Raw genomic sequence first — 24,775 nt, 5'->3', positions numbered from 1 at the left:
CTAGTTTCCTACAAGTGCTTGCCCAGTCTGCTGCACCATAGACTAGTAGAATAAAACTGTCCAAACTTAAAGGCACGATGCATATATATATATATACACAAAAGGCAGCTGCAGTATTAAAAGTGAAAACACTTTCAATACTGCAGCTGCTGTCACAGACTGGCTGCTCTTACTGCAGGGACTCAGTTAAATCCCTATTTTGGGGCCCTGGGTACTTGGTTCATTACAATGACCCTTGCCATGGTTGCTGATCTCTCAGCTGTTACAGACCTGCAGTTCATATCAGCAGACGTGTTTATAACACACCTCTGTACGAACACACGGGTCCGTCACCTTTTAACCACCACCGTGTGACGACGGTCCCATTTTAAAGGGGTGTTCGAGTCATTTAAGAAGGCACTTCCATAAAGAGTTTTTGGTCAGATAGAGCTATTCTGACTCGTAGGCTCCTACACCTCCCAAAACGCAGCTTAATGGCATCTTTTCTTTTGTTTGACCTTCCCTGCCGGGTGAATGACTCCATCTTTAGAAGTCCACAGCTCCAGTTTGTAACTCAGGCTTTCTGTTCTGAAGCTGTAGTCTCAAGCCTAACGTGAGATAAGCCTGATGTCCTCAGACGCTTTGGCAGGCGGAAGCAGCACACCACCAGGCGATGAAATGGGCACAGTGATTGCCTCCAGATATGGGGGTTCTTACCTTCAGTTGAGAAGGCTTCACCTCAAAGTGGATGATGGGAAATAGAGGCTTGACATTTCTAGACCAAGTACACCATAATGAGCCAACAAGGCCTGTTGCATTTACAGTCAAGGATAAGGATGGCGATGTAATTTTTCCTACTGTGAACAAATCCCAAGTAAAGACCAAAATACTGACAGGTGTGTGAATCCCAGCCGGATGCATCTTCTTCCTCTGTGCCATAGAGCTCCACCGCTGTCCAGAAGCTGTTAAAACACTGCAGCCTCCTGCTTGAGTAACGTTTGGTAAAAACTAAACGTGGCCAGCTGTTTTTAGGAATTAAAAATGAAACTATATTTTTGTGACTTGTTTTAAAAGACGTATGTTTAATAGGAAGCGGTGGACGGGGCAGAGCGGCACAGACCGGGTACTGAGAGACACACACACAGAGACACACAGAGACACACACACACACACACACACACACACTTTTGCCTCTGAGAGGCGTCGAGAATGAACGGTCCAAATAATATTAACGGAACAAGATAACACTGGATCAGTGATTTAACATGCATACATGTCAGTAATCAGGAGAGGATTTATTAAACAGCACAAAAGTCTTGATACTTCCACATGTACACAAAATCATAAATATCCCCCAAAACCAAAGTAACACCCTCCTTCCTTTAACGGGATCCAACTCATTGTCATTTAAATGTGATAATAAGCCAGATTATATAAGCCACATATTAATAAACCATTTTCACTTGAACTGAACAATCTACAGTGTTAAGACACAAAGATGTCAGACAGTCCCTCTGTAGAGTCAAAACCAAAAGTAGTTCTTTTCATTAATCCCAGTTATTGTAGATATAAAAGAAACCCAACTAAACCTAATGTGCTATTTACATGTCTTTACACTGGTGTGTAAGGGGAACCTAACTTAAAAACATCAGAAAATCTTTCGAAATGGGATGTTGGATTCTTAACATGCAACAAAATGATTCCGTTTTGTGAGAAACTAATTCATTTACAGTTTAAAGAGATAAAAACCACAGGCCTTAAAGAAACAAAACACCATGAGGTCTTTTTACAGCAGGGGAGGCGGGGCACTCGGAGCTCTGCGCCTTCATGGCCTCTTTCTCGGGGCTCTAGTGAGAGAACAGCAGGGCTGCTACAGCTTATCAGTGATGATAAGTGATGATGGTGACAGTCGACTACTGCTGTGCTCCTTCTGAGGAGGCGTTTTTCTATGTTCTTCTTGAAGGAAAAGAAAAGAAAAACAGATTTGCCCTCTTGATGCACCCTTTTCTGCACTTACTTCCTGGCACCGTGTGATAGGTTAGAGCCCAAAAATAATACCCACATCCTTCTTGCACCATGGAGCCGTTGGTCAAATCTGACAGAAAATGAACTCTGCAGAAAAGCCCAAAACTTGCTACCACAGACGCCTTAAGCGATGCTTTGTGTTTGCTCAACCGTTTTTAGTAGTGGAACAAAGAGCGCTCCAACAGATTAAAGCGGCCTTCTTCGATTTGTGCTTCTATCAGAACTCAGATATAAGAAGTCAGCTGTTTCATCCTCGCAGGTACGCAACACCTCAGGCCGAGTATGCACAACTGCGCCACGTTTCTTGCGTACTTGTGTGTTTTAAGCTACGTAGTCGAGGTCTTCACAGGTCCATTATTCTGGACCGAATCCAAAATGGACCCATAGAAAAACTACCCAAACCTGAGGTGCATAAAATATATATATAATTTTTATTTTTTATAAAGACACCCCATTGGTATAGACTCAAGGATGATTAGACCTGATCCAGAATAAACAAGCAAATACACTGGAAGACAGCATCAATGCGTGCCATTCTTCCTGCACTGCAGTCCACACTTTCCGATCATAAGCCATCAGAGCGGAGAAGAGTCCGCGTCGATCCGCTCGGGTATTACATACTGACACACAGACTTCAGATCTGCATTAACACAATGGGACCCCAGCTGACCGGGTGAGACTGAAAACGACTGGTACTGAATTTTTGAAGCAGATACCGATGTAACCCCCGCCCCCCGCTAAAATCCGCTTTTTAACAAAACACACATTGTTTCTAACAATACCTTAAATTTGTTTATTGAAGCATTGTTACCAAGATATGTAGTGAGCGTGGGGATTTTACAGTGGAAAAAGAAACTTGTCAGCGCGCTCTGACGGACAGACGATGGAATGGAGACACCTTTGGGATTTCTGTACGGACAGACATAAATGATGGATCCGCCATGATAGAAGCTCATGACTTTTATTTGCTGGCCAATTTATCGGTCAGGTTCCAGACGTGAGCTCGCTCTCGTTCACTAAGAACCAAATGGACTTGTGAAGACCTCTACAACATAGCAGCCCTGTCATGTGACCATCTGTTTGAGACCAAGGTATGAAATAAATCCATGTTAACATTTGGTTTAGGGACCTGATCAATATGGGCAATATGGAAATGTAAAACTATTTTGCTTAAGTGAGTTGTGTGCGTGTGTATTAGGGTTAGACTGATGTTTGGCAATACTGACATTCCAACTGCAGCGACTGACTGTGGAGCTGAAGATGTATCTATCCTACAGCTTCAAGTCTCAGTTTTTTGAAACTAATGAAACCTTCCAACCACTAACCCACTTAAAACGGTTACATTGGTCTGGATTTTAATCATGTACTTGTGTCCCACGACAGTCTAAAATTGGCCTTCAAAACCCAGCCACAACTTTTTATCTCTACCAGAAAAACAAAAAGAAGAAAAAAAACAAACATAATTGAGGTCGGGGCTTAACCTTCGGTTAAAATTCTACTCAAAAAGTGGATTTATCTAGTTTCAGAGTTAATATATTAAAAACATAATATAAGAAAAACACAGTCCAGGGAATCAGAACTCTTCCAAACAAGAACGAAGGGTTTCAAACATGGAAATCTCATGTCTTGATGAGAAATATCAATTATTACTGCATTTTAAGGCCTCAACACATCTGTTGCTCTGTCCTTGACCTGTTCAAGAAAGATCATTAACACCAACGAAAGCATAAATCATCTTGTCAAATACAGAAACAAGCCATGGCCAAACTGCACCAAGAAGACCTAGAAAGAAACATAAATAAATACATCTATTATTGAAAGACTTGAGGGGTTACAATATTAAGGCAATGCAGCGGCATGTTCTTGGTGTTTTCTCTCATGGAATTCTGGACATTTAAAAGCAAAGCAAAGATCACACTCAATTAAATAAACGCATCATTTGCACATGAAAAAAAAAAAATCTTCTTCAGGGTTTATGCATCCACAAAACCTGACAGCTATTTCTCTGGCTTGAGCTGGACACCCTGCTCTTCACAGTGGCATTGGACCCGACATCCTTGCCAAACACCCTGCATTACTTCTACCGTCTTTTTAGTTGTCAGAAACCAGACAAACCGCCCCCACAGCAAGTGCAATCACACTTGGAGCACACTTACAGCGTATATTCCCCCAGTACAGTCATTGCACTAACAAAAAAATTACAATCCCATGACTTGTGGGCAGGGTAACATGGCTGGCGCTGGGGCAAAAGGAAATAAAACGTCTAGAATTTAAAATGAAAAAACCCATTACATGACGAGGGAGAAATAATAGGGGGTTAAAGACTGTGGTCCAGAGGGTAGGTCCCACCTCGCTCTAGTGAATGTAGGCTCTGTAGACTGCAGAAATATCATTGTCTGACTGGTCCAGTGCCTTAGCCCTCTTGTATACCTGCACAGGAACAGCAAAAAACAAAAACACAACAAAGAGTTCAGTTGTATTGCACATGCTTCACTCCTAGTGTTACTTTAGCATCTATTATTAGAAAGGATTCAGAATTACTGCAGGTGGATGAAAGACAGTTTGAATGGAGAAAGCAAGGCATTTCCTGCACACTGCCAAACCACACGATGACTTGGAGAGAAAAAGTTACAGTACTAGAGCCTGGCTAGTGGCTTCGTTCAACACGCCCCACCATACTTAAGTGGGAGAAGGACAAACGTCTTGGGTGCACCCGAGAGTCCTCTAGACTGGCTGATAATGTAACATCATGAAGAATTTGGTATTCTCATAAACCCAACCAGTTAGGGATTGGTTCTGGTTGCCATTTGGCAGAACACCTGGATTCATTAAGCTCCCATGCTAACGAATCTCTATCTAACCTTTTCTCTCTCCTCACGCTTTATTAGCAGAGATGTATAAAACATTCAGACTTCTTCTTTTTAGCTGGAGCCGACGGTCACTTCTGCCGTTTAAAATGAAATCACAAACATCACTGAGCGGTAGAGAGTAGATCAGCTGTAGCTAATTAACGTTCATTCTGTAATGATACAATGGAAATTTTGTCTGTCTGAACACAGAGACCAGCTGCAGACAGCACGTTAAGCAGAGGACAGACTGTTTGTGAGTGACAAGACATCAGCCTGTAACACCACTGTGTGTTTTTGTAGTTCAAGAGGGGCCAGCAGAGTGGAGACTGATCAGCTGATCACCTCCCACCAGTTTAAGAATCTCCCAGTTAAACTTTGATTCATATCAGATCAACATTTGAATCTGATAAACTTCATAGTTGTGAATCAGGAGCTTCAGTCTTTGCGCTCAGTAGCTGGTGAAGCACAGGAGGCTACAGCTGTTAACTGAATTTGTCAGATACATTTAAAATCAACATTTCATATTTTATACTGCTCATCTCATTTTCAGGTTGGAGCTACAGCTTGTGAACTTGAATTAGACCGTCACTAAAAACTGTAGTGTTTCTGCCATCTCAGGCAACAAAAAGTGACATCGTATAGCCTTTAGGTGCTAAACAATGTCAAAAGGTAAACCTAATAAAACTCGATGTGAATTTGATGCTGATTTGATAAAATGCTATTGAACCTCAACCTTACTACCAGTACAGGACAGAAAACTTTTTCCACAAGGGTGGCTCCAAAATAATGGACGTTATTTTAGTGACCACTACATTTGGTTCACATATTTTCTGTAAACAGTGTTTACTGAAAGTTTCAGTCTGTTTCACTTTTTGGGTGTGGTCACAACTGTGCTTTGTTGTACGTGAAGAGCCAACGTTGATGTCCTGAAGTACACCTGTACATCACTGCAGAATGGTGAGAAGTTAAACTACTCAAGGTCAGCAAAAACTATTTAAAGATTTTGATATAAAGTAACTTAAAGATTTACCCCTTAAGTTTTGGCATGATGGTGGAGCTAAAGGAAAGTTTTAGTCATCCTCTATGAACCATGAAGATATAAATTCTCAAATAACATCCTGTATTGAAATAATAGCCAGCACAAACCAATAAAAACCTGTACTATAATGGCTTGCATGGTAAATTCATCGTAATGTACATTTCCACAGCACAAATTCCATCAGTACAACAACAGAGTCATGTCATACTCACTATTCTGCTGCTCTCACTTACGCTTCTCCAACACAAATACTGTTTTCATAATAGAAATATTGTTTTCATTCATCAGTTATGTCCAATCACTTCTACTTTGCTTCCCCCCCCCCATCGCTGTTAAGCTGAAGTCAATAAAACTTGACATTTCCTGCAGATTTTTCACATTAAAAGCCCACCAAACAGCGGAGCAATTGTGCCCTTGGGAGACTTAAAATGAAACATGCAGGAAGTGTTAGCATCCTTGATGGAAGCTTAACAGCAATCCAAAAATGGCACTGTAGAAGTGACGGGAAAGAGTTGGTGAATGAAAACAGTATTTTTATTAAAAGTGAAACTCTGAGCAATAGAGTGGTGAGTATAACTAAGCTTGGGGCGGTATCAAGGAATTACGGTATACCGGGGTATTTAGAAAGCCCAGCAGAGGGTGTTCTTAAAATTTCCTGTAAGTTTGACCTCTCGATAAACTAAGATAATACATAAAAATGTGGGAAACTAGTGAAGCCATGCTGATCAGACAATCAAGACACCGAAGCATCTGTGAGAGGCAGTGAGTGAAGTATTTTGGGTTCTACAGCGTAGATGACAAAATTACCAACAAAGATAGGGCTGTTTGCCGACTTAAAAAGCAGCTGCCTTACTCTACGACAGCATTATGCTATCGTTTGAATTAATTCCTAGTAATTGCATGTTAGTTTGTTCAAAAAGTGACAAACCTAGTGTCAAATAAAGGCCTGGCTTTCTCAGTTGAGAATAGAAAAGGCCAGAATAGGCCTCTTTTCCTGCAGGCATTCTGACATGTTCATGTGTAGTACACGCTCTACCTGGTGAGATGCTGGGGCGCCACCTTACAGGTAAAAATTCTATTTTATTATTGTAAAATCTTTACAAAAGTAACAAAATTCCTAAGACAAATGCATAAAATGAGCACACAAAAAACAAAAAAGCAAAGTTTACAACTGAAAAATAATAAGAGCACACAGTTGTACCTCATTGGCAGCTGCAGCCATTGGGGTTGGATGGTTAGCCATGTCGCCCATGGAGATGGCTAGCCTCAGGTCCTTCTGAATGTGTTTCAAATAGTAGTCTGGCTTAAAGTTGCCCTGTAAAATATCTGGAAGAGATAGGAAGAAAGGTTATTGTAAGCCTAAATATTTTCTAATATTTTTAGTTTGAAATTATCTGATAGTGTTCATGTAACCCGTTTTTCTATGGCCACAAACTCAAAACTTTACCATTTAAGATTGAAGGTGCAGTTTTATTAATTAACATACATTTACATATATTTATTAACACACAGTTAATAAAAGACAACAAGTAAGCAAGGTGCAGGTATGTCAGTAGACCCATGACTTAAAACTTCCTTTGTGTTGACTTACTTTGGCATTTCTGGTCCACAAAGGTGCTCGCCATCTGGCCCTGGCACAGGATGTCCAGGAAGGTCTGCTGTGATTGGCCGGTGGCTTGGGCCAGGGTTAGCCCCTCCGCAATGGTGGCCATAAAGCTGCCCTGCACCATGTTGAGGATCAGCATCATCCTCGCTGCATTCCCTGCTTCACCTGAAAACACATACACACACATAAAAGTAGAAATAGGCAACAGCATCCACACTGAAATGACGAGTGTGTGTCCATGCCTAAATTTCAGTTGGCCTGGTGTTGGCTTTTTACTCATGTTGGGCAGCCACAGAGCAGGGAATTGCAGTTAAAGCTCTACCAATGAATGTACACAAAATGTGGAAACAGAAACCCGAGGATACTTTCAAGATCATTCACTAACAAGAACTGGAGATTGTCAGCTACACCATTTGCAGGTTTACAATGAGAGTTGGATGAAAAGATTGTTACCATGGATAGCCCAAAGAGTGGAAACAGGGGGAAAGAGCCAGCCCAGCTCTGTCCAACGGTAACAGAATGCGCCTAGCAGCACCTCTAAAAGTTAACACGTTATACCGCTTTTGTTTAATCCCTACAAAAACCAAAGTGCAAAAAGGACAATTAAACTGTTTTACAGGGGGTTATGTGCCGGGATATTTCTTGGACGAAATCAGCACCTTTCTGGAGTTTCTGCTGGTTGTCTGCCAACTGCTCAGAGCCAAGACATACAGTGGTGTGAAGAAGTGTTTGCCCCCTTCCTCAGGGCCATGTAGGTTTGGATTTAGTTTTCCCTTAATAATAACAACCTTCATTTAAAAACTGCATTTTGTGTTTACTTGTGTTATCTTTGACTAATATTTAAATTTGTTTGATGATCTGAAACATTTAAGTGTGACAAACATGCAAAAAAATAAGAAATCAGGAAGGGGGCAAACACTTTTTCACACCACTGTAGGTAGGACGTTGTTGATGTTCATCTCTGATAAAACTATTTATGAGTGTATCCAACAGTGAAGCCTGTACACGTGTCATACTGAACTGCGAGCCGACTTGTATCAGTACACTCTACATACCCAGGAAGAAGGAGGTCTTGCCCATGGCCTGGAAGCAGCTGCTGCAGTCCTCGTAGACTGTTCTGTCACCAGCTGCCAGGATGACCAGCATTCCATCATTAGAGAGCTGCTGGCTTCCTGCCACTGGAGCCTCCAGGAAACGGCCGCCCCGCGACGTGATCACCTAACATTCAAACATTGATAACAATTTGATACAGTAATACTTATACTACTCCAACGATGATAATGTGGCTACTACTGTATATATTTCAGATGGAGAAGAAAAGCCACAATCATTTTTAGGGTTTGGGATAATTCCTGATGGTAAAAAGATTTGAAACTATGCCTATTTTGCATCACTTTAGACTGTGTACCTACGATGAGGTTGTTTAGACTTCAAAATGTTGGTGTGTGGGCGTGTGTTAGTGTATACCTGGGAGAGTTCTGTGATGGTCTCTGGGTCTACAGTTGACATCTCTATGTAGCATTTGCCCGGTCTGATTCCCTGCAGCACTCCACTGGGTCCCAATACCAACTGGAGAGCAACAAAGACAAGTACACAGAGAAGGTTGTTTTTTTAAACACAAGTCAGTGATTTACACTTCCACAGGAAGCCATTTACTGTAGTTGAGATGGTACTCACATCCCTGGCAGCCTTTGGGTCAGAGACACAGGAGAAAGTGATATCGCACATGGAAGCCACCTCTGCAGGAGTCCGGCCTAACCTGGCACCCTCCTGGATGAACAGGTCACACTGGAACACAGCAGGCACGAGTCATTTTCTAATGAACCATCAGCAGCATGCCAACACAGACCTTCACGATCAGTCTATGGTTTGCCAACATATGCATCCAATCTTTTTTTATTAAGAATCACTGTTGCCAACCTTTGGTACAATAAATGTAATGCTGTTTGATAACCTTTATTGTGGAATTGATCAATGCTTCATCTTTGGGAAACTCTAAACTGATTCTAATGTGCAATGTTTATCAGTTGGTGTTTCTCCCCAGGATTTCTTGCTCTTGTATCTACGTGTAGCCTGAACTCAGGAGGAGGAGTTTTGTGGTCCAGGTTCTATCACTGCTTGGAGCCACCTTGCTAGATGTCTTCTTTGATCCACATTTTTCACTCCAAACACTTTCAAACTCTTTAATTTACACTTGTGTACACTTAGCCTTAATATTTGCTTAATATATATATATTTGTGCTTTATTTACTTTATATTGCGATTATAATTCTACAACTGCTACTCTTGTCCATATTACAACATCTATTGCACTGCTGTCCTTCCTGAAAGAGAGACCCCTTCTCTGTTGCTCTTCCTGAGGTTTTTGTGGTTATATGAATAAAACTGACTTGACTTTAACTTGTTTTTTCCTTTCCCAGTAGAGATGGTTGTCCTCACTACAGCCTGACATGACCCATGTGTCTTTGTCTTTGTATGTGTGTGTGTGTGTGTCTGTCTCATCAGCTAGAAAATGAAAGCTGCCGTTGCTGTTCTGTAGATGGAACCCTCTTCTTTTTAGTGTGCCACACTGGCTGAATAACTAAGTTAAAGAGAGGCTCTTTAAATCAAGTTCTTTTAACAGATGCAACATTAAAATCTGGATGGAACAAACTGGAAATGGTTAATCAAGAGATAATTGAATTGTGAGATAAAATGTAATGGGCAGACACACAAGTCAAAATCATAAATATACTGTATATCTTCAATTATTTCATTTTGAGTTTATGAATTAAATCAACTGCTGAAAAAAAATCTATAATTACAGTGATGCTAACTGAAAGGCATTGTAAATATATAGTTTACTGTAATCAGATGTGAGTTCTTAGAAACTATTTGATCCTATTTATGCAAGTGACATGCAAGTGATCAACTTTGAAGACACTGAACATCAGCAGAAACAGATGATCAGAAGTTTCAAATGAAATATATTATCAGTCAAACAGGGCAACATGTCTGACGTTACTGAGACCTCATTCCTCAGACACAGCATCAGTAATCATTTAAACTGAATGATGCCGTTGCCCGTGCGACAGTGACTGTAAGCTGCATTACAGTACCTTTTCTGCTGTGCGGTTCCACACGGTGACAACATGACCCATTTTCAACAGGTTGGAAACTATACCGCTACCCATCAGCCCCAGACCTAGGAACCCTATCCTGGAGGGCAAAGTCCAAAAAGAACGAAAATCAAAACCTGCACAAGCCAACACTGAAATGAAAATTTTGCATTCATATGTCTGTGTGCTCTAAGCTAGAATCCAAGAACCCCTTCAAAAAGGTTAGTAATACAATCAGTAACAGTAATTCTAGGGGTTAACCTTGTGCTCACTCTTTCAATTATTTTGTTATTCAGTCATTTTGATAATGGTGTTGTGTAACGCTGCAGTGAGGATGTGTTAACACCTTTTATCTGTGGGTGTGATGCTGCCATTGATGGCTGTGCTGTCTGCTGCTTGGATAGATGTTGACCCTGTGTCCTGCACAATCAAAGGCAACACTGTCAATTTCACACTGAAGGGAAAGTGAAGCCTTACCTAGCTTTGCTATGCTTTATTTATGAAACTAAATATATTCCTGAAATGTTGTTACTGAAAACACTACTACAGTTTAAAATGTAAAGCAAACGAATTTGTAAAAGTGAAAAGTTAAAGTTAATATTAAAGTAAATCCATAAACATTGCAACATTTTGACGGATTAGTTTAACTAAAAATCACAGGTTACTTTACCTCTTCAATGATCTTCAGGCGCTTGCTAATAGGTTCCATTGATGAGGCTGGCTGTGGGCAGGGAGGAAACAGTCAGACAAGAGGTGAACAATATACTCTACAGACACATCACACCATAATGCCAATTTCAAATCAGATTCACTATACCTAAAGCAACCCTAACTACAGAATTCTAAAATGATGTAGTAAAAATTTGATAAAATAACATCAGCTACTAACAAACAGCATTTAATGCAGATGAGTCACATCTAGGCAACACCTGGTCCGATATTGTGTACTGAGTTGGTGTATTTGATTGGTGCATCACTAAGTCATACAATCTAATAATGTATGAAATTGTTACTTCTGTGTATTTTGTAACCGCAATTTCATCTTATTTCATTGGTATTAAAAAAACTAGACTTAACATGGACCGGCCCCCCGGGACATTGAGTGTTGAATGTAGAAATGACATTGAGCAAACCCTTCACAGGCTGACAAAGGACGTATCAGTTTAGCCACAGTCTGTTTCAGTTTAACTGTTACGGGCCCATGGGGGGGCATGGTAAACACTACTGCCTCTGGGAAACTCAGCTTGGGTGTCCAGAGAGGGATGAAGAGCCAAGCCGACACATTCAGAGGGGAACGAAAGACTACAGGGTCTTAGACTGGTTATCAAACAAGATCTGACAAAGTGCTAACGGACAATTAGAAACCCAAACCTAAAAAAATACAAATAAAAAGGTGCGGCTGTCAAAATATTGAGCGGCATGCTTCCTCTTACCTTCTCGGACTGGCTGAGTAGGAAGTGATGGAAATGTGGGTCATCCTTCACAGGCTGCAACAGAAAAAGAGTTCAGTGTGACAGTGCTCTCTTTGCATATGTACTGACCTGACGGAGAATATAGCTGAGTCTACACCCCACAGTGCTGACACTACGGGCTCCCACCATGCTCCTACAAACTACCATGGTTTTCTAGAGTTTCTGGTAAGAAATTTGGGAGTGATTCCATTCATGGCCTAAAAATCTGATTCTACCCACGAGTGTTAAAGGCTAATTCAAATTCCTTAATGTTCCAAATTTCCCAGGTGAATTTTACAATTCTTTCTCAAAACTCTACAATATAGCAGAAACTCCATAACCCTGTATGTGTTTAACTGCTGTGCAAAGCATTCAGGCTAAAAAACTAAACAAAAAACAGCAGCAGCATGTTCGCTGCCTGGGCTGACTTTTAGGATACTCAGACCAATACAGATTAAGAAAAACACAGTTTTGCTATTAAAAAGAACTAGAGGTGCACCAATAAGTTTTATATCTGACACAAATGTGCATGCTTTATATATTGTATGGCATGACTGGCCTAAGTCCATGAATTCTCTCTATTCATTACTTTACACACGTTCTACACTGATCACTATGTAGCTAATATCCTCCAACCAATAAGTCAAAATGAATGAAAATAATTAAGCATAATGTAATCTTTTTTGCAGTTTATCTATGACACAATGACTGGGTACGAGTCCTCTGAAACTAGATGGCTTTTCATACAAATGCTTCCGGTACGGTGCACCTCATCAATACGATCAGCTCAACCCACAAAGCCAGTCACTATCTGATTCTCTTGATGTTAGTGGAAACTGATTAGTTTTGTACAACACAATGAGTTAGCCTTCACAGTTCCATTTTGGCCTGCAAACAAAATGAAAGCTATCAACATGATTTTAGTTGTTCAGGTTTCTAAAAGCAAGGAAACATGATCAAATTTACAACAGGCATAGATTTTATTCAATATGTTACAGTATTGTAGTTATGAAAAGTCATTCTGTGCAAAATATTGAAAACTCAAACAAGAAAATGACCTGATTCTGTTGAGGGCAGCAGCAGCTGGCGTTGTGAGCTCTCTACTGGCTGACTGTTTTAACTGACACGAACCACATTCAAATTAGATGACACTGTTTCCTCCATGAAAAATTACTACTTATAATAATGTCAGTTTAGGCCTTGTGGACTCTCAGTACATCATTTTATGCGGTTTCTGGAATTCCAAAGTTGTGGTGCTGGAACTACAACCTCGCCATTTTTTATGCTTGTAAGAATGTTTCCACTGACATCTAGATCAACAGTTCATGACTCAACTTTCATTTGGGGGTGTGCTGTTTATCACACACACACACAGAAACTATGGGGGGTGTAATGGGTCATGGAGGACAAGACGCACGTACATATGTTCGTGTGATTATTTACTAAGCGTGTCTGTGTGTGATTAGTACTCTACCAAGCCGAGTTGTACTAATTAGTAAATAATCACACGAGCGTATGTACGCGCGTCTTGTCTTCTGTGACACACACACACACACACACAAAGGTTGTCACGATACCAGAATTTTAAACTTTGATACAATACAAGCATAAAAAAAACAAAACAAACACGATACTTGATACCTCTTTCGATACCACAGCAAAAAGGAAAAAAAGTCCTAGGCACACAAAATAGGTTCATTTTGTTCTTTTTTTAATTAACAACCTGCACACAGTTCTGGTACAGAAAAAGTTGCTCAACACATACCAACACATTTGTAATAATCTTAAAAGCAGTTAACATTATTAATATTCTTAAATGTTTTCCCTACCTTGTAGCCCTACACATTGTTTATGTCGTTATTATTGCTTTTAGTATTATTTCTTTATTTTTCTCTAATGTTGCTTTACTTGTAAACACAGTACAGAGGTCTCCATGGGTTTCCCCTGTATAAATACCTAGAGTAGATGGCGGCACACCCCCAGTTTGGAGAAGCAGACAGGAGTACCAGCACAGAAGCTAAGCAATGTACTGCTGTGGACAGGGCCAGCAACAAAACGTATGTTAGCCACCTTAAAAAAAAAATCAGTTTAAGGGTACGCTATATTTAGAACATTTCACCACTTTACCTTGCTGTCAGACAGCCCCTTCTGACGGGAAACTGAAGTCCATATCTATGCTCTCTTCAATGCCACCAGACTCCATTGACAAAAACAGTAATTTTACCTCTGGAGTTGCTGGTCCACCAGTCTCGAACGGTTAGTTTGTTTGTGTTATTGTGTGACTTTGGTGTTTTAACACGTTAGTTGCTGCAGGTCAAAGCAGCGGAAGACCAGCAACTCCCGTGTTGTGGGAGGTAAAATTACTGTTTTTGTCAATGGAGTCTGGTGGCATTGAAGAGAGCATAGATATGGATATAATGACTTCAGTTTCCCGTCAGAAAGGGCTGTCTGACAGCAAGGTAAAGTGGTGAAATGTTCTAAATATAGCGCACCCTTAAACTGATATTGACTTTTTAGGTGGGCGTTTTTTAGGTGGCTAAAATAGGTTTTGTTGCTGCCCCCGTCCACTGCAGTGCACTGCTTAGCTTCCGTGTTGGTCTGGTCTGCTTCTCCAAACTGGGGGCGTGCCGACCGCCGTCTAAAGATTGTAGATCTGGTTTTTTTTATAGCTTCGGTACTTTCAATACTATCAAATGTATTATTAAAGGAGACTGTTTTAAACATGTGATATTGAAACAGTATCAAAGTATTGATACTTCAGACAACCTAAAAAACACACACACACACACACACACGCGCGCGTTTAAGAGCATTATATTCAGAGTGGTCATCAACCCAGGCCCTGAGGAGCAGCTTGGCTCTCGTTACTACCAGACGCTCACAGAAAGCAGGAAGCTGACCAGGAAAACACTCATTTCTGGGTCAAAGCAACCAAACCTCAGCCTCCTATTGAGCCTCCACATACAGAGTTGGTGACCATCTCAACAGCACATGCCAAACAAACAGTTTCAGTAGTCAAGAGTGAGCACCAAACAGGTCAGAAGGGAAAGGTCTGCAGTTGGTGGTGATTAAAGCCAAAGATTAAGGTCAGGTAGAAGAACAGCAAGGCAAGGCAGGCTTGGTGGAAGGGGGGGTTCACCTACACTGCTTTCCCATTTGAATCCTGAGCCAGGTCCAGCCCCCAGCCTCTCAATAGTGGACGGCTCGGGGTCAGAGTCAGTTAAGTCCTTAAGGAGGAGAGAGACACATATTCACCTTCTAAATCAAAGGGTGAATTTGTAGAGGTCCATGTCTGCTGTAGTGGGGGACAGTTTTGAGGACCAAATATAAAATTCCATTCAACTTCATTGTATTGGAATGGAAGCAGAAATCTCAGACAGGTATCTTCAACCCTCGACAAATAAAACCAAACTGATCTGCAAGGACAGATACCACTGGAGGTAAGAGAGAAAATATGTAAGTTACAGATGTCAGACGTGTGGTATTGTAACATTAGCACCATAGCCTCTGCTGCTCTTTAGTGCAACCTGCGACAGTGTAGGTATCACCCAGGTTGCATGTGCTATTTGAAGGTATCATAAAATGGAGGTGAAAACTCTTCTGAAGTGAAGTTGATAAAAACAAAAACTAATTGATAGCTGGGTTATGCAAACAAGACACTGAGTACATATCACTTTCATGACTACACTAATGCTCAACTTCAGAAACTAACAGGAAAATAGTCAGAATGTGGGAAAAAACAACAACTTAACAACCCAATCTTTTTAACTTTTAACAGCGTAATCCTTTATTTTTTTTAGAATCTTTTGAATTTTCCTTGCACTGTTTGGCTGTGTGTTGTATCCCCGTTCTGCCAAACACTAAGAAATCTTCTGCTCCACCTTTTGGTTTCTAACCACTGACTCCAGCTCCCTGCATGACCTCCACTCCACAAATACTAATAAGGACCTGGAAGTACCGATTGTCCTGGTTGATATAGATGCCGCAGTAAAATAGTCATCCTTGTTGTAATGTGATGTCACATCTGATTGACCAATCACAGTGACCAGCACTGCAGGCAACCCCCGACACTACCCAGAACTTGGATTCAGTATCATCATCTGAGCGGTGTCCAAAATGCTAATGTCTGGTTTGTTTTGAAGGTGTACAGAACTGTAGATCACAGATCTTATTCTCAAAAATGGTGACATGTCTTACAGATCACAGGATCTGTGCATGGCTCAATGCACTGAGGGGGGAAGGATGGGGTTCACTGTCTGTAAATCACTGCGTCTCCTTCTCTTTGCTTCAAATGTTTCAGTCCCTGTTTTGCTATCTTTTTTGTCTATTCTAAATAGTGTATATTTGAGTAAAATCCCCTCACCAATGCTTGACAGGACAATATTTTTTATTTATCAGTGTCCTACTGACCTTCTCAGAGGGGTCCTTCAGGGCACTGAGATCCTCATCATCCTCCTCCAGTATTTTCAGTGGCTTGTTAGGTGTTTTCTTTCCTTTTGAATCTCCTTTGCCATCTGAGTTCTGTTAAAAACACAGATCATCATTTTGTGCTGCTCTGTTTGCATGTCAAGACAGTTCTCACTGAGCAAAAGGGATAACTGATTTCCCAAATGTTGAATGCACTCATTCACGGAGACCATGTGTCCACCTGACTAAATGTGACACCTCAGAGTATTTCATGGAGCAGGACTCATTGGTTCATCAACTGTTAAATTTGATTCCATCAGTTTCAGTGGTGAAAACAATCATGTCCCACATCTGTTTGTTTTGGTTGTGCTGTAGTGGTATAACAAAAGGGCTGGGCAATAACACCATTATGGTCACATTTGCTTGGAATAATAATCATAAAATCATGAATTATGATGCGTAACATTGAATAACATTCAGTTAAGAGAATTTTTAGGCATTTGTTTGCTAAAATAGAAAATCTAAGTAAAATGATGTTTCACATCTCTTGCAACAACCAAAATTAGTAATAGATTTCAAAATACATATATGGCTACTGTTATCACATTCCATCTGTGGGACTTGGGGTATGTCTCGACATTAGCCAATATTTAGGTAACTGGTCAAGTGTGAGATTTTCTGTTTCTTTTTCTGAACTAGTCTTGGTGAAAGATTCGCTCCTCGGCTGATAATTCGAATCCTTAACGTTTGGAGGGCAGCTCGAGTTACAGTATTTCAAGTGGATTAACAGGAGTATACAACTAATGACAGCCTGTCTAAAGGAATTACTTTAAAGTGCTGGATTAAGAGTTATAGGAAAACCCCCTCACCTGTTCTTTCCCCTTTGCTTTCTTTAGGAAGTCTTCCACAGCGTCGACCGCCTGCTGGAAGCGCTTTCCTTTATTTATCTTGATCATTTCCTCTTTGTGGGCGTGGTAGGGCTTCAGCTGTTCTACTTTGATCCAGGCACTGAACAGGCACACAGAAACACAGCTCTTACACATTCGCTGGAGAGGGAAATGCAAGGTCAATCAGAACAGGCACCTCACTACCCAGACTTACTGGTCTTCAGTTCCAAAGAATTTCACAAAATGGCATTTTTTGCCCCTGGGCTTTTTCAGATCCTTGGGAGGGCTTACTATCTGAAATGTAAATACATATTGTAGTCCAACATTAGCATAAGATTTGTCATGCAAAAGTCTCTACTTATTTAGCTTTGAACGAGCCATTGACATGTTTTCACTCCTTACCTTTCCTGGCCATGGTGGGTAACGACCAAGCTTCCCCCTGAAAGAAGAGGGATACATTTAGCCCTGGAATATGTCTATTTCTAGTACAGAGATGATGATGATTTCATGTTTAAGACACTTTATTGTATTTCAACATTCAATCTCAGCTAACCAACTACACTACTCGCTGCCAGGGCTGTGTATTGAGCCTCAATAGGACATTCTTGTCAAAATATTATTCTTGTTTCTTTGATCAGATAGTTTCAGATTTAAATACTTAAAAAAAGTGTTTTATAGAAAACTATATATTGTTTTGTATCTGTACCAAAACTCAGGTCAACTGTATTAAGCTACTGGCTTACAGAGAATAGACAAATTAACAAAAATCTTACAGCATAATACAATCGAAGTGCGGTGATACCTAATCTAGTGAGGCGCATGACGTGTCATCTTGGTGAGGCTGTCAGAGGTGTTAATAAATGATCATCATGGTGTTTTTCAGTCAGTGTTGACGGGGCTCTACTTGTTCCTTTGGTCTCTCCTAGTTTACCATTATGTCCTCATATGTTGTAGAAACATTTCCTCTTGCCACATTACATGATTTTGCAGTGTTTGTGAGAGATGCAACAGCAACTATTGTACCTCACACTTACAACCCAGTCGTGTTAAGTTGAATGTAATTTAGCAGTAGCCATGTGTCAGCTTTAAGTTAAGTCGGACGGAGGGCAACGTTTAAAAACAAGACTTTAGGCAACTAAAAGACAACAAGATCAAATGAACGCTAACAGTCCCTGCTTGAATTGCTGGTGTAAAGTTACTGAAATTTGTCGATGAACTGGGTCTTAAGTAACAAATGAGCAACAACATTTCGATGTGTGTGTGGCTTAACGTTATATACAAGGAAACTAGCCGCATATTCTCTCTTGTGTATGTATTGACATTCTGTAATGTTGATGATGATGCCATTATGAGTAACACAAACTGGTGCTACAAGGTAACATGAGACGACCAGTTCGACGTTATTCTGCAGACATAAAACTAAATGTGGATTAAATTAACCTAAATCCAGACTCTAAGGGGATCTTGCAAATCAATATAGATAAACGAGTGTTAGCTGCAGAGAAATAACGTTAGCTGCAACAGTTAACACGGAAGCCGAGCAGATGCTAAGTAGAAACAGTAAGTTAGATATCCGCTTAACGTTAAGCTACGGTGCTGCTAGCAAAGCTCGTCAGACCACAACATTACTATAACAGTAGAAAATCAAAAGTATTTGATTAAGTTTTACAGATAAAACACCGGAGCAAAAATAAAAACTATAAACGACAGGTTTGTATCCGGAAAAACTATCTCGTTTCGGTCTAGCGTTTAACCATTTCTGTAGCTTGTCCGCTAGCTAGCAGCTAACGACAGCGCTGGCTGAGTCAGCTTGGCTAGCAATTTGTTTGGGTTGACCATCAACTAACCAAGCACGCGAACACGTCCGGTTAACAGCAACACGAGCCTTTAACGTCAAACTAACTACACGCTACTTTATGCAGAAACAGAGGCGTTTAACAAAGTTTAAAGGTTATCTCACCACACTAGGTCCCCGATCCTCAGATGCACCGACGCCATCTTATATCTTTAATAAAACGTCGCACTGAATGAGGGGAAAAGACAACACACACCCACTAATCACATGTGAGGACAAGCCCTTCCTCTCATGTAACATCCGCTACTGTGTTTATTATTACTGGCATAATGTTCAAAACTAGTTTCTAACAAGCCTAAAATTATATAGTAATAATAATAATAAAACTTTATTTATAGAGCACTTATCAAAACAAAGTACAAAGTGCTTCACAACAGGAGAAATAAAATACCACAGTGAATGACGAAATATAAAGAAATAAAATACATAAAATACACAAAAGCAATGAAATATACTATATATATATATATATATAACCAGTAACTATATTTCATATAGGCTTTAAAAACATCAGAGAAAAGGAACCAAAAGGAACCAAAATGAAAACAGATGCTGTGGTAAATCTACATGCCACAAATAAATAAGTGTATATAGTTGTATATTATATGATCCATATTATAGTTTGATTTTATATTTAACGAGCTTTAATTTCAAATAAGACCAATTTCTGTTTCTGTAGCCATCGGGTGCTTCTATGTTCAGCTCTTTGGACTTACTGCCACCTGTTGGTGGGAGGACGACCATCTCCATGGGTTCCTGGTCTCTTAGGTCTTATCGCCAGCTGCTGGTCAGTGGATATTAAGGTAGGCCTACTCTTTGTTTTTTCTATATATGTCTTTATTATATAAGCAAAGTCTGGCCATTACACTATCAAGTTGACAACAAAGTACAAACAGTACAAATCACAGACTGAGCACAAAGCAATAAAAATAAGGAAAAAACAATAAATTAATTAATAAAAGGGTCAGAGGTCTAATGAGAAATCAATATAACTCATGTGTGGATACATTGTTTAGCCATAATAATCTGGCTATTGTACATCATTTCTCTTTTTTATCCTCTATTATAACTCCAAATATAATATCATTATATTCCAATTTGGGGCGATTTAAAGTCCTGTTCAGATATCCAATTTTGAAACGATACCCAAAAAGATCTTGTATAATTATAAGCAAAGAACAAATGTTCTAAAGTTTCAAGGGATATTAAGGTACTCTTGCAGCACAACATCAAAACCAAAAGCGTATTATATAAGTATTTTTAAAAATATATTTACAAAGATGTATAAATAACTGAGTTCAAAGTTAAATAACTTTGAAAAAGTTATTTATAGAGTTAGTTAAGTTAGCGTGGATCTGTTAAAACCTATTTTTAAACGAAAATTGTATGTTGAGTGTGAAAGATTTTTGTACTCCATCCACCGATGAAGACCGAGAGAAAGGGATCTTGAGTTCAAATTATTTTGTCAATCTGAAAAAAGGTATATAAAGAAAATAATCAGAAAAAAATGCAAAAAACCTCTGAATGTATGCAATTAGAGCTGTAATATTTCCTCATCTATCTATCTATCTATCTATCTATCTATAGAGACATATAGTACATTTTCTAAGGTACTGCACTTGAGTACAATTCTGTGGTACTTGAACTTTACTTGAGCATTTCGAGACGGTTTCCCAGAGCCAGCACAGCAGCTCCAGACAGCGATGCTCACAACTCTCCTGCTGCTATAGCTAACATCACAACAACAGCAGATCTTGGCAAACTACAAAGTCAGCTGAACGTCCGTGGGCAAGTTATTTAACGTCACCTGACACGCAAATCATGGCTGGAATAGTGCTGTGTGGCTCGGTCTGAGCCACTTTGATAGTTTCCCATTTACAGAGTCAGGGCTGAGTACAAACACCAGAGTTTTTTCAGAGCTCACACTGAACGGACAGCTAGTGGACCATGAAGAGATAATTGCTGAATTTGACAAAAAGATGTGTACTGGATTAGAATTGCATACCCCACCTTTAATTTTCCACAGCAATACCATGAAAATCTATAAATATGTTACACCATAAGATTACACACAAAAAACATACAATTTTTCCAGTTTGATTTGACTTTTATTGAAGCTTACAGAGCACACATCAGATAAACCTGGGAAACCCCCACAAATAAATGAAACATAGTACCCTAGTGAATTTCAATGGCTATACCAAATCAAATATATGTTCTCGACCCTAGTACCAAGTGTAAGAAATTAAAACTCAGCTGAGCAAACTTTTCCTACCACAAAAAACTGTTATGTAGTTGACTGTAACGATAGTAATATAAATCCATATATTAATGCCAGTACCACAAAACTGAATATGCATAAGCAAATAAATACATAGTGCATTTAAGAATCATGGATAAAGTAAAAAATAATGCCAAGTCACCATATTATTAAAGTCAGAATGGAAGTACAGTTAAGCCCAAGGAGATTTTTAAACAGTGATGAAACAGAGAGGAAATCTTGTAGAATCAAACCGAAAATGCGCTGTCTTAGCATGTTAGCATTCACTTGTTCTTGCCCGACACCATTACACCAAACTCCTGGATTGAGATTTCTTTGTTTATGTACTGTTGAAGCTGCCGATTTGTGATGTGCCCGAGACGCAACGCATCATCGATGGAGAACTTTTTCCCTGATTTTCTGTCATGAAGAACCGAGGATTCTCCCTTGGGGCCCTTGACCGTGATCTCCTCCCAGTCACACTCCTGGCTCTGTAGGTTGACGAACATCTTCCAGTCGATCAGCCCTTGTTTGTAGGCCTCCTCCGGTCGCATCTCTTTGCCTGTATCCGGGTCAATGACCACAATAGACCTACGGAGATGGCTCTCCCTCTGTTCCCTCTTAATTCTCACTGCTGCCAGGTTCTTTTGAAGCCTCTCGATCTCCTCATCCTTCTGGGTGGTTATGCTTCTGAGCTCTGCTAGTTCCTTCTGTAGTGAATCAAGCCTCAACTCCAGGTTCTTTCCATCCTCCCTTGGCGCAGACTCAGTTATAAGCCGAGTCTCTTTGCTGGTGATCTCGATCTCAGACCGAAGCTTGCGGATCTCATTTTGCAGCCTCTGGTTTTCTTGCTGCAGGCGGCTACTTTCATCACGGATGTAGTCCAGTTCTTTAGAAGACTTGGTGTTAGAGAACTCCATATCAGAAAGCCTGGAAGTGAGGGTGGCCAACTCCTGGTCAAGTTCTCGCCTTCTCCTTTTTTCCTCTTCCAGAGTCCTCCTTAGGTTCTCAATCTCAATCTCTGCCTCTGGGTCCCTCTCAACTTGAACTTTCTCAGTGCGGACAACTCTTTCCTTCACATCCACCTTCTCCAGGGTGAGCTGCTGCTGGATGAGGGCATTCCACTCTTTTTCAAGCAGAGTGCGTTTGTGCCTCTCTTCATCAAGCTGTAGTTTGAGGATGGAGTGTTCCTTCTCCTGTTGGGGATCCTGCTGCAGGACTACCTTCTGTTTGACAGTTACCTTCTCACGGTTCTCTTTGTCGTGGATCTCCAGCTCATTAAGTCTGACCCGAAGCCTTTGGATCTCCAATTCTGCATCGCGCCTTGCCCTGCGCTCACGCTCCAGTTCTTCCAGTTGCAGATCCAGGTCAGCCCTTTGTCTCTGCAGTTGATAGAGCTCCGTTTTCAGGCTCTCCTTTTGTTTCTGCTCATTGCTGATGTTTTGTGAGAAGGTGTCGCACTCTGACCTGAGGAGAGGATCTTCTTCCATCTTGACCACTTCTTGCTGTACAATCTTCTCACGGACCTGAGACAGATCCATTTTCCTCAGTCTGATCTTCTCTTCTTGGGCTGACCGTTCTCTCTCAAGGTCGAGGCGTTTCTTTTGTTCATCAGCCAGTTTCCTTTTGAGAGTCTCGATTTCCTCCTTAGTCTTGGGGTCTTCTCTGTACTGCAGAACTTCATTGACTACCTCTTTAGTCTGCACTTGGGGTTTGGTGTCTCTCCATCTTTGAATTTCATTACGAAGTTGGCGGATTTCCATCTCAGATTTCTCAGTCTGGTGGGTTTTATCTACGATTTCATTGCGAAGTCTCTCCAGTTCTCTTTCAGTCTGCGGATCTGTCTTGTATTTGATTACTTCTTTGATGATCTCTTTAACCTCCACTTGAGGTCCTCTGTTCCTCAGCATGGTCAGCTCATCCTGCAGGGATCTAAGCTGGAGCTCTGCATCTTTATAGCGCCTCTGGTGCTCTACAAGTTCAAGCCGGAGATTGGCCACCTCATTCTCAGCCTTTGGGTCAGGGCGCACAATCTCCCGCACCTTCTCCTGAATAACAACCTTGGACTTATCCTCCTCTAGGCTGGTAATTTTCCTCTGGAGGTCAGCCTTTTCTCGCTGTGATGATCTTCGTTTGGCCTTCTCTTCTTCATACTGCCTCCTGAGGTTTTCTACCTCCCTTTCAAAGGCAATATCTTTCTCTACTTTCAGCACCTCCTTGATCGAGATCTTCTCCTCTGCCATTGCTTTCTCCTTCTCCATCCTTCGAAGCTTCTCCTGAAGAAATTTCAGTTCATCCTCCAGCTGCTTCCTGCCATCCATTTCCTTCTGCTTCCTGTCAAGGAGCACCCGGTACTCTGTTTCAAGTTGGGGATCATTCTGGACTTTGATCACCTCCTCTTCAGTGATCACCTCCTGTTCTTTGTTCTTCTCCTCAGCCAGGATTGTCACCTGCTTTTGTATCTGAACCAGCTCATTGTCTTTCATCAACTTCTGCCGTCTTAGCTCCTCCAGGTCCTCCCGAAGCTTACGAATCTCTTCCTCCTGACCACGGTCTTTTTCTATACGCAGGACTTCCTTCACTGTGTATTGTTGTGCCCCTTCTTTGACCTCTGTCTCAAGGCCACGCAGCTTCAACTTTAGTACCTCAAGGTCATTCTCCAGGACACGAGTAGTGCGGCGCTCCTCTGAGAGTTTCTGCTGGACCTTATGGACTTCCTCATCCAGCTGGGGGTCAGGAACCTTTTTGATCAGCTCCTTCTTGACAATTGTGTCCTGGGGCTTCTGTCCTTCAAGGATATAGATGTCAGTTTGGATAATCTCAATTTCTTTCTCTAGCTGCTCCCTCCTCTGGATCTCATCTTCCAGCTGCTTCCTGATTCTCCAAGGCTCTTCTCCCGGGGCAGCATGGACTGACTTGACATTTGTAGACTGGATCATAGGGGTCTCAGGTTGCTATAGAGGGACAATTATTATTATTATTATTATTATTATTATTATTGTCATCATCATTATTATGTGAAAATATTTCACCTGGTTGAGAAGACCTTGGGCGAACTCTAGATTCTGCAGCCTTTGCTTGTTCACAGCATTCACCTCAGTAAACCTAGCCTCAATAGCAGCTTCCTGTAAAGATTGAAACACTGATTGATGTTGTGGAAAGCACATACAGTAAATCCTTAAGTTACTTCACAACCTTTTTGGCTCATGACCCTTTACATTCAATATGTAACTTAGATTGTTTGAATTGAGTAGTTTTTAGAAGCATGAAGAGGGGAAAACTATCTGGTAATTCACAAAAAAGAAGCAATGATTAGAGA

General features: G+C 40.7%; 2 protein-coding genes across 3 annotated transcripts in view; both read right to left on the bottom strand.

Annotated features, from left to right (window-relative positions):
* Window positions 1-1,255: 1,255 nt before the first annotated feature.
* Window positions 1,256-19,425, bottom strand: glyr1 (glyoxylate reductase 1 homolog (Arabidopsis)). Of its 2 annotated transcripts, XM_044182704.1 has the most exons (16): window positions 19,302-19,425; window positions 17,744-17,780; window positions 17,556-17,635; window positions 17,324-17,462; window positions 16,458-16,568; window positions 15,191-15,274; window positions 12,030-12,083; window positions 11,267-11,317; window positions 10,943-11,016; window positions 10,597-10,696; window positions 9,176-9,286; window positions 8,966-9,067; window positions 8,554-8,716; window positions 7,484-7,663; window positions 7,094-7,218; window positions 1,256-4,434 (listed from the first exon to the last, which is right to left on the bottom strand). In XM_044182704.1, the coding sequence occupies exons 1-16, from the start codon at window positions 19,337-19,339 to the stop codon at window positions 4,360-4,362; spliced, it is 1,524 nt and encodes a 507-aa protein (XP_044038639.1). In that variant the 5' UTR covers window positions 19,340-19,425; the 3' UTR covers window positions 1,256-4,359. The 2 variants fall into 2 exon arrangements, with proteins under 2 accessions (XP_044038639.1, XP_044038640.1); XM_044182705.1 differs by lacking the exon at window positions 15,191-15,274.
* Window positions 19,426-21,282: 1,857 nt separating this feature from the next.
* The window catches only part of ppl (periplakin), a 30,290-nt gene continuing 26,797 nt past the window's right edge, over window positions 21,283-24,775 (bottom strand). The window contains exons 21-22 of the mRNA XM_044182703.1: window positions 24,489-24,581; window positions 21,283-24,410 (exon numbers count right to left, since the gene is read on the bottom strand). Of these exons, the coding sequence (XP_044038638.1) occupies window positions 21,741-24,410; window positions 24,489-24,581 (2,763 nt within the window). The 3' untranslated portion in view covers window positions 21,283-21,740. The remainder of the gene's footprint in view (window positions 24,411-24,488; window positions 24,582-24,775) is intronic.

The sequence above is a fragment of the Siniperca chuatsi genome, linkage group LG21 (genome assembly GCF_020085105.1).
Source record: "Siniperca chuatsi isolate FFG_IHB_CAS linkage group LG21, ASM2008510v1, whole genome shotgun sequence".
NCBI classification, from domain to species: Eukaryota; Metazoa; Chordata; class Actinopteri; order Centrarchiformes; family Sinipercidae; genus Siniperca; species Siniperca chuatsi.
The sequence above is the reverse complement of the archived record's forward strand: the minus strand, read 5'-3'. Positions and strand labels throughout refer to the sequence as shown.

Excerpts from the sequence above, each read along its gene's own strand:
- glyr1 (XM_044182704.1), bottom strand. The coding sequence starts at position 19,339 with ATGGCGTCGGTGCATCTGAGGATCGGGGACCTAGTGTG. Across the intron at positions 17,636-17,743 it reads ACCCACCATGGCCAGGAAAG|ATAGTAAGCCCTCCCAAGGA; the intron begins GTAAGGAGTGAA and ends TTTACATTTCAG. Across the intron at positions 8,717-8,965 it reads CCATCACAGAACTCTCCCAG|GTGATCACGTCGCGGGGCGG; the intron begins GTATACACTAAC and ends TTTGAATGTTAG.